Raw genomic sequence first — 10,297 nt, 5'->3', positions numbered from 1 at the left:
TTTTCCCTCTCTCTCTGTCTAGGTGGTAGTGACACCTGTGTAAGAAACGTTAACATAAAACAGTTGAAAGTTGTGTTGCATGTCGTGCCCATGGTTAAGAGGGAAAATAAATGTGGAAACATAAGCGGTTTATTTTGTAGTTTTTCTTAAATAATCTCATTCTATTAGTGTGAGTTTGTGCGCGTATGTGTGGTTGTTAAGATTATTGTGTAAAAACAATATGAACTTTGCAAGAACAAGTAATGCTCGTGAAAGTGTTCACAGTGTAATCTGAACAATCTGAAGACAATTTTGTTTTTAAGATAAAAATAGTTACGCTAGTTACTGAGGCTGTTTTCGTGTTGAACTAAGGACAGTATCTGAAAGAAATGGTACACGTGGAAGTGCGAAATTATGTGTAGTGAAGGAAAATCAAAGCAGACTGAGAGGCCAGTAACAAATTTAACCAAGAGTGAGCCAAATATCGTATGGTTCTGAAGAGTTGTAATGGGTAAGTCACGACAGATTGTGGGTAAAGTTTGAACTAATTTATTTTGCACCTTTAGTAGTAGTAGTAGTAGTTACCATAGTTGTTTTATAGTAAATGTTAAGTAATTTGAATAGCATTTTTACTGTAGGCTGACTTACGGAAGTAGATTTCGAACATTTTGTGTATACTAACTAACTAACTAGATGGCCTACAGAACCCGAAGGTTCGTCACCGACTTAACTAAAGCCCTCCACCGGACCCTATCCTAGGCCAACAAAATCCATTCTTCTTCAACTCCTCTCTCCAATAGATCCTCCTGACATTATCCTCCTATCTACGTCTAGGTCTCCCCAGCGGTCTCTTTCCCTCAGGCTTCCCAACCAGTATCCGGTGCACACCTCTTGTCCCGTCCATGCGCGCTACATGCCCCGCCCATCTCATTCTTCTCGACTTAATCTACCTGACAATATTGGGGGAGGAATACAGATTTTTAAGATTCTGTGCATACTCGACATTTTAAAGTGTATAATATAAACACATACTTACTATAATATTTCGGAGCATAAAAATTACTGCTTTTTAAAACTATATGCCGTAAATAAAAATACTATTCTTCAGAATTGATGCATATGCATCAACGTTATTTATAGTAAAAAGTATTTAAAATTACCTGTGTGCTTAGAGAATGTAATGCAAATATAGCATTTGTTTAAAAACGATTGGAAATGTAAATGGAATAAATTTTAGTGTAATTAGCGTACCCAGAAAATTGTATGAAAATCGTGTCATCAGGGCAAAAGTGTGAGGTCATGAGTAATATTTACTTTACCTTTTTCAGGAATTACGCTTGACTCAGTATTTGCACTTGAATGTTGTATCTTCATTTTTTTATCTGACGTAAACTTTTGTGGTTTGTCGATGTGATCATTGCCAGATGAAGGATGCTGTGTTTCATTTAACCTATACATCACCCTCTGTGAAGTATTCCTTATCGAGTCACACAGCAGTTCAAACTGACCCGCGATGTAGATAAAAGTAGTCATACAAAACACCTCAATTGCCACTAAGTTCCATGAGTTAATGGCTGATGTTACCGACACATATATATACGCTATCTCAAACTGTGGAGATTGTGATATGTCTATCGGAACCCACATCTCCATGGATAACTTCCGATCTGAAATACGAGATTCATAGCTAATGTTTGTTGCATTTTCTGTGTGCAACGGTACACCGAAGGAAGTCAGCGGACCAATAATGGTATATGTAATTAATGCAAATGTTTGCATGGTTGCATAAGCAACGGCTACTCTTTTTGCTAATTTTATGGTATTTTTGATAATTTGTCTGTTCTCTGTACTCAGTTCAGTTCCGTGAATTATAAAGTTCTTTTGTACAGTTTGGATTATGTTATCAACTTCTTCATTTCTGAAGAGCATTACGTGATATTTTAAGGAAAGTACCGTTAGTGAAATGCTGTAAGCAGTTGTTTGAAACATGTCCTCTAAACTTCCCCACATAATAAATAAATACAAATAGACTTGTAATGTGACAGCACCTAAGACGATTACCACAAATGTTCTCAACATATTGTACAAAATGGCATTTCTTTGAGTCATATCTCTTGTATGCCACAATCCCCCTATTTTAAGCACTGCAACACACAGACCCATAGACTCCATTGGCTTATTTTCCATGCCAGCGCCTGTGGATCCGTACAACAGATTAGTTTATTGTGATGTAGGTATTATTACTGTTTACGGAAAACAGTTGTAGTTAAGTGCTCGATTCAACACACTAAAATGCTAGAAATTTCGACACGAAATTCATCGAATGTTCGAAATAATTGTCGCATTTGCATTATTTATTATGTACTGTCAGGCTTCTCTGAATGTTTACTAAAAGGCAAATAAATTATTTTGATGTTTCAGTCGTAACAGAATAAATTTTTTAAAATTACTTCTGTCTGTAATTAGAGTGGGGGTCGTGTGAAATGCTACTTATTCATTGGATGTTTTATTAACGGCTGACACGAAAGCTCATTTTATATTCATTTACGTGACAGAGCATCTGTCTCTTTCAGTTTACCTCACACTTAACACTTTAGATCCAAATGGTAACTGTATTATCCGCTTTAACGGGCAATAACTGTGCATTACGTCCAGCGAATATTTATTGGTATCGTATGATTCTCAGAGTAAACAGCAATTATTTTCCTACACTGATCTTTGTAATGGACAAATGTTGTCTACAAATTAATCCCACGGCTATAGGGCGTTGTGGCGAAGAAAAACATCTTTCCCTTTCTGGAATCGAACTCCAGTCGTTTAACTCTAGTGTAGTTTGTACACTGACTGAGCTCTCCTGGCTGCTGTCGATATTTGTTTCGTTCTCATGCAAATGTTAGTTAACTAACTGACTTTCTGATAGTGAAATTGAATATTTAACACTTCTTATAGCATAATCCGCCATTGTACACAGCCCTGGACCAGCTATACTTAATTATAGTTACATATTAAATTCTAATTTCCTCATTAGAAATATTGAATTAATTCATAAAGATCTATTCTCTTTATGTGTGTGTTAAGAGGGCTACTCGGCCAATCTGATGATTATAATATTTTTTTCAGTTCTACTGTATGTGTTAGCACATTTAACGTTTGTTCTTGTGAGTTTATACAGCGGCACAGTCTTCAAATCATTTACCCCTCTTCACTGATCAGCTGTTATTCTCCTTCCCCCCTCCTATCGAAACTTCTTTCTCCTTCAAACATAAGATTGAGGTGCATCGTAAGGGTTGTGGAGAGATGTTTCTGATAGTTAAATTGGAAGTGAAATGATATTTTAAATACTGCGAATAAAAAGTGTTAAAATAATTTTTATTCCTTGTTTGACATTCTCAAATATCGATAACGAAGGAAGCGGGAAGTTTCGCTGAAAAGAACAGATACGCGGAATACATGTCATCATATCAAAGTGAAAACTTTATCCTGTTTTTAGTGTTTTATTAAACATATGTGTTGCTTTTAGCATAATAATACACTTGACCAATACTTATTGTTGTTGAAACAGTCGAATTCCACTTACATACTGACTTAAGGCCATGATTCTTCTGTCTTCACATATATTAAATTATTTACTGTAATAATTTTGGTATAAAAGTAATTAACAATGAGAAGATGGTGTTATTCCGGATTCTGACGCTGCGTAATCCTGTAGCCGTTTATCAACGTTTCGGAGGACAGTAACTCCTCTGTCTTCAGTGTAGAAGTGAGATGAAGTGACCTTCAATTCTACTCTGAAGACTGAGACGATACAATACCTATAAGGCTTTCTTTATCACAACCGGAAAGTCCAATTTTCACATTTTTTCGCCGTGAAAATTACAAATGTTTTCCGGAAACCGTGCCTGACTTTGTTAATATTGTTTTATTGGTATTGTTGTTACATTTTAGCGTACCACCCACGTGAGATTTGGATTAATTTTATGGTATTTACTTTGGGCTGCTAATCTCAAATCAACTGATCATCCGTTTTTCGCGTGATTGTTATTAACTTTTGAACGTACCATTCCTGTGGGACAAGGATGAATTTTACTATGTTTAGACACATTCCCTTAAGACTAAGATTAAATAGGCGCAAATAGCTACAGATGCTGGTGCCCCTTTAACCCAACAAACAGACAAACAAATAGGACTTAGGCTACTTAAGGTCACTTATTATTTAGTCTGTTATTTGTATCTTATTTGTAAAGTGAAAAAGTTGCAGCTTTCATATTGCTGCTTTATTTGTACTATTTTTAAGTAATTTGTACTGGTTTATGAAGTTTCTGGTGATTATTAACTGTCACCATCGTATCACCGAACCCTACATCAGACTTATAATACATATGTAAAATTCCATCTCCTTCGTATTTTTGCGATCAAAACTTGATCCTAACAATTATATTTTTCGTCGTCTATACACCTTCATGACATTTGTTTTGGCGCATGTCAAATAATTGTACACTATGTCATTTCTATTGTACCTCTGTAATTTAATATTTACAAATATTTATTGCCTATTTGAGTTTCTCTATCTTGCGTCCATGTAAATGCATTATTTAATTTTGTTTACGTGACAACGTACAAAATTTGTATGCGATATGACTGTCTTATGTGATGTTACGCCGTGTAGTCTGGTGGAAATTTTTCAACGTTTCGGAAGTAGTTACTGCCTGCATCATGAGGGCGAGTAATCTGTGAGTGATAAAGTGGATGAAGATACACGAACAGACCTGACAAGTCGATATCTCAGTAAACAGTCATTTTCACACTCACCTGAAATCTTATATGCTATAATTAGTTCGTTAAAAACTATACGAGGCCGATTTATTAAGAAGGGACCATACCAAATATTTTTCCGAACCTGATACTAGTTTTCAAAATAAAAAAAAACACTAGTCATTACTACTCTTCTTAACGCGTCCTGGATATACAGGGCGTTGTTATATATTCACATTAGTTTTGGACAACGACCCATCCACCACAGCCTCCAGTTCCCTGTCAGACTTCTTCTTCCCACTCAGTTCTAACTGAATATCCTCAAGATCTTTGCCCTTCGTTTCGGGAACAAGAACAAACGTGAAGATGGTTCCGGCAACACACATAACCGCAAACAGCCAAAACGTGATAGGTGACCCCAGGAGGTCCAGAAGGTTTTGGAACGTTTTGGTGACTGTGAAGGCGAGGATCCAAGCTGATGCTGCAGTCACAGCTGAAGCTATGCCTTTAACATTGTTAGGGAACAGTTCGCCGATCATGATCCATGGAATTGGACCGAACCCCATAGAAAACACGACGATGAACAAGGCGACACTCGCGAGCGGCAGCCAGCTGATTGAACTGACGTCGTATCCGTGTGTCTGCAGGTGGAAGCTCAGGCCGAGGGCCGTGAGGCACACGGCCATGACGGTTGAGGACAACAAGAGTAGTACTCGTCGTCCTGCTTTGTCAACTAGCAGCGTGGAAGAGTACGTGGCAAGAACCTGAAACATTACAGAAACTTCCTCATAACCATTACGCCGCGTGTCATTAGGCCTGACTTACTAATCTAATTTGCAACTCATTATAAATAATATTGGAAAGGAAGATTGCTGTCTTCTGGGTTGTAGCGCCTTGTAGTTCGGTAGAAGTTTGCCGATGTTTTCGAGTTCCTTGCTGCCTCCATCATCAGGACGATGAGTATAAATTACAAATACAAATAAATACAACGTTTTGGAAACCGAATCTTCTTCCATCTTCACGTAAAAAGGAAATGCCAAACTGTAGAATTTGGGCCCCCTGGTTGTCCAAGCCTCACATGTGGACCTCACCAAGGAAGCCCAACAGCTGGGTTTTTTGTCCTTTTTACCTGAATACAGAAGAAGATCCAGCGTCCGAAACGTATGTTTTTATTTATGTTTGTAATTTCGGCAGTGGGCAAATTAAAAGAAAATTGACATAATATAACGCACTATTGCCAGAAACCTTCGGAATTTACTGTACGTTTACCTGAACGACGCCTATAATTATAGATGCAGTAGTAGCAGAAAAAGTGCAGCCAGAGGTCTGGAATATATTTCCCGAGTAGAAGATAACGGCGTTGATGCCACTTGTCTGCTGGAAGGTCATGATGCCCAGCGCGACGATCATTGCCTTCACTGTGCCCCTGGAAGATATCAGGTCTCCCAAAGTCCCCTTGTTCTCCGCCGCTTCCTTGATCGTGTCCGACATCCTCATCAGTTCGTCCTCCACGTCATAGTCCTTACCTCGGAACCACTGCAATGCTTTCCTAGCGGCGTCCTTCCTGCAAATTACCTCCAACTCATTATCTCACGGAAGACTGACGGAAAGCGTTATGCAGGTTAACTAAGCCTTTAAACTATGTATGAACCAAACGAGACCGATTATAATTAACCCAGTACAAGCTAAATAAACTCTGAATTTTGTACAGAATCGTCAAATAAGCGAATAATAAATCATAAATACCCTTTCATCTCATTCGACACTAAATATTTGCAGTCTGTGCAGCATAAATAATCTTTTTAATGTATACAGCGTCATTAAAGAGCCGATTAAGCAACTTACCGAAACCATTCTCGGCTTATTCGACGCTAAATAATTGTACAACTTTAGAGCAACTTTACATAACCATACTCCGATAAATAACCATAATCACAACAGTACTCTGGTCTCGTTCAAAACCGTTTTGATACTAGACCGGCGTTAAATGATGTACGAACCAACAGCAGAGGCCCTTACCTGTTCTTGGACAAGAGGAATACGGGCGACTCTGGCATCCAGATGAAGGTGATAAAAAACAGCACCGGGAGGGCGCAGGATATGAAGCTGAGGGTTCGGTGATCGCCCACCATGCCTGCCACGTACCCGAACAGGATGCCGATCGTGATCTGTAGCTGGAACAGCGTCCCTAGCGCACCGCGGATGGAACTCTCGGCGAGCTCTGCTATGTACATGGGAGCGGCCACACTTACAGCACCAATAGCTACTCCACCTATAAACCGGCCCAAGAATAACTCGACGACGGAGCCACCAAAGGCCATCAGGAGCCAGGACCCCGTCAATGGTATAGTCAGGGCGCAGAGTGTAACTTTGCGCCCTATCCAGTCAGCTACCAACCCGGCCGGCAATGCGCCCAGGAAGGCTCCGAGGTTCAGCAGGGATCCGATCCACGAGCCTTCCTCGTCTGTGACGTAAGGGACGCTGCTTGGTTTCTGGAGCAGCGGCAGCGCTGGTGATGTCCAGGACAAGAAAGAACCTGCTACCAGGGCCGCCAACGTGGCTGCAACACGTGAAAACGGACTGGAGGAACAGAACTTCGTGGGTTGTTCTATGTAGCCCTGAGGCTGACAGTGTTTCCAGGATAGTTTCGGAGTTTGTCCTCATGGCCTGTGCCGCGTTATCAGATGATGGAAAGAACGGTTTGCGGGTGTACATGTGGAATTGAAAATATTAATTAAAATATGTGTACTTGTCTTAAAATGGATATGCGTAAGAAAGATACAGAGTGAATGTGTGACGTGAATTCGACTGAATAAGGATAAGATGGAACGTCCGGATACATAAGAAACATGGGATTTATTGGCGAGCTGAGGGGCTCTCAGATTCCTATGGATTCAGAATTTTAATTTAAGTGTTATGATTAACTTATATTCAACCATGTAAGACTTGAGGTTCTCACAGCGGTGAGTATGAAGATTTCTGTCTTCTGGGTTGTTGCGCTGTGTAGTCTGGTTGATGTTTACCAATGTATCTGAGGTCATAATCATCGCCCTGATGACGGAGGCAGTATGACCTCTGAAACGTTGGTTAACATCGACCAGACTACACAGCGCAACAACCCAGAAGACAGAAATCTTTATATTCAACCAGTTTATGTTTATGACCAAAAATGCAAAATAATCCAGCCAACCGTAAAAATCCAAGGCAGCGGACATTTTCAGATTTGGTTTTAAAACTACATTTCTCAAAATTATTTAAGGAGTTCTCAAATTTTCCACTGAATTTCTAAACATTTTTGTGTCTTATAACGTTCATAGTATGTAAACAAATGGTTATCAATTTAAGGAGATTGAGATGAGCCGAACATATAACACGCATGACAGAGACAAGAAACGGTTACAAAATTTTAGTTTAAAAAACTTAGGGGATGAACCACTTGGAAGACCTTAGAGTAAATATATTGATAATATTAAAATGTATTATAATTAAATAGAATATGACAGCGTGTACTGGGACTGGATCTATCTGACTCTTATGAACAAAATTATAAAATTTTGTTCCATAAAGGGCAAGGAATTTCCAGGTAGAATTTCTTTGCTTCACGAACTATTTCATTTTCGTAGTTAACTATACTAAATTTTAATTAAATAATAAACATTTATGTAAAAATAACGTAATTTAATAAAAGGCCAGTTATGATTTAATTACCCCTACAGACACTCAGACAAATTGATTGTCTCGTACTTTGTCGCCTAAATTAGTGCAAATACTTAAAAACCTTCTCTTTCAGAAACCGTTTTACGTTCAAACCAGAATGGTCTTAATTTTTAATACTTTCTTTTCGGAAATGTTTTAATTAAATCGGGTATGCTGTCTGTATTAAGTCTTAATAAAACGTTTAAAAAAAATAACTCACCCAAGATGGCCGCAAGGTACTGAGGGAACTTCTTAGCTTGCCCATTGTTTGTGCTGATAGTCAGTGCAGCGCGACTGTGCTCTGATACGAAGACGTGACCCGCCATGCTGTCAAATGATTAACTGTCAACGCTTTGTAGAAAAATAAGTAGGCATTGTCCGTCTACGATTATGGAATCCGAACTTATGAGGGTAACTTGGCATTGAAACGTCATTAAATTAATGTATGGTCTATTTTTTCTTCTTGTATATCTGACTTATATCAGTGATATTAATTTTGCTACAAGAGCAGCGTAAGTGTATGTGTTACTGTAAGAGATAAATGTATTATCAAATTTGACCTTTTGTATCAGCTGCCAACAGCTAGTCTTTACTGAAAAAACGAGGCATTGTGCCAATTTCATCGTCTGGAAAGACTTCAATGCTCTGATATAGAATATGACACGAATCTTTGACATTCATGGAACTAATTTTATGAAACTCATTTGTTTCGTTGTGACTTTTAGTCGAGGTCATAATCACCAGGTAAATTCTAACTCTCTCTCAAAATAGTCCACGACCGCCTCCTTCCAAATTCTTACCTACTCACCATGTATGATCATCTACTTATAATTGCAGATTTTTTCACCTCTGTACTTCGATCGGTGTTGTTGAGTAACCTAAGAATTAATATTATACTGGGAGGTGGGTTATTATAAAATTATTGTTGCGCTTTTCACTGGTTTGTTACAGACAAATTTTGGAATGGAACTTCAAAATAGTCCTCTGTCACTTCATGTCATTGTCCCAACTATATTTGTAATCGTCCTGTCATTTCTAATTTATTGACAGAAATCATTTACCTTGAGTTCATAGTATGTTCACTCCGAAAGGACGTACCTATTTTAACAGTGGTTTTATTCGTTTTGATTTTCTATAAAACTTTGGTGACAGTAGTTGAATAATTTTTCAATGGTAAGGAAACGGCCCGTTGAAATCAGGGGGAAAATCATTGTAGGTTTCATATTAGTTTTCCGAAGACAAGTCCGTAACTTTTCAGTAATATGTCATATATTTATTTATTTATTTATTTATTCTGCCACGAATGGATGTATAACAGTGTTGCACGCAAATGGGAGAGTTGACCGTCAGCCCGCAGTGCAGACGGCGTGACCCCGCGTAGACTGCATTATGCATTGCAAGGCACTTGGTGAACATGGCACTAAATGTGACAAAGGGTCAGGAGACCCGGTACCTCGCGAGTTTCCTCTGTATTTGTGCTCTACAGGCTAACCCGTGATTGTATCAATATTTTGAGATCCTGTCTCTGAGGTCATTCCCGTACAGCAATGTCATATAAGCATGGGTCCGATTTTCAACGTTTAACGGGCTATGGGAATCTGAATTGTAGCATTTAGTCCATAGTCCACACACAGCCTGACAGCAGTGAGTAACTTGAAACATCGCTTTTCTGTAAACGTGTCGTGTGTTGTCATTGGTCATCAGCTGGCTGGACCGTATATTCTCCCTGGCATGTGACATTTGCGGTGGATTTTTTTAAAACTCAGCTGCTGGCCCTCTTAGAGATCGTTCCTTGCGAACACCATTGCACATATATTTGGTTTTCGAACTTACAACCTGTTTATCCAAGTTGTAGCTTAATATCGTTCTT

General features: G+C 38.7%; 2 protein-coding genes across 2 annotated transcripts in view; one reads left to right on the top strand and one right to left on the bottom strand.

Moving 5' to 3' along the window:
* The window catches only part of LOC110838145 (pickpocket protein 19), a 62,983-nt gene that overhangs the window by 1,107 nt on the left and 51,579 nt on the right, over positions 1–10,297 (top strand). Inside the window, exon 2 of the mRNA XM_022081050.2 lies at positions 23–490. The gene's annotated coding sequence lies outside the window, so the exon portion shown is untranslated. The remainder of the gene's footprint in view (positions 1–22; positions 491–10,297) is intronic.
* LOC110838148 (facilitated trehalose transporter Tret1-like) lies at positions 3,328–8,869 on the bottom strand. The gene is made up of 4 exons (XM_022081056.2): positions 8,648–8,869; positions 6,751–7,291; positions 6,001–6,295; positions 3,328–5,495 (listed from the first exon to the last, which is right to left on the bottom strand). Exons 1-4 carry the CDS (start codon positions 8,751–8,753, stop codon positions 4,956–4,958), a joined length of 1,482 nt encoding a protein of 493 aa, XP_021936748.2. The 5' UTR covers positions 8,754–8,869; the 3' UTR covers positions 3,328–4,955.

This window comes from Zootermopsis nevadensis, unplaced genomic scaffold (genome assembly GCF_977971745.1).
Source record: "Zootermopsis nevadensis isolate Lab colony 2312 unplaced genomic scaffold, Znev_1.0 Znev_ptg000061l, whole genome shotgun sequence".
NCBI lineage: Eukaryota > Metazoa > Arthropoda > Insecta > Blattodea > Termopsidae > Zootermopsis > Zootermopsis nevadensis.
The sequence above is the reverse complement of the archived record's forward strand: the minus strand, read 5'-3'. Positions and strand labels throughout refer to the sequence as shown.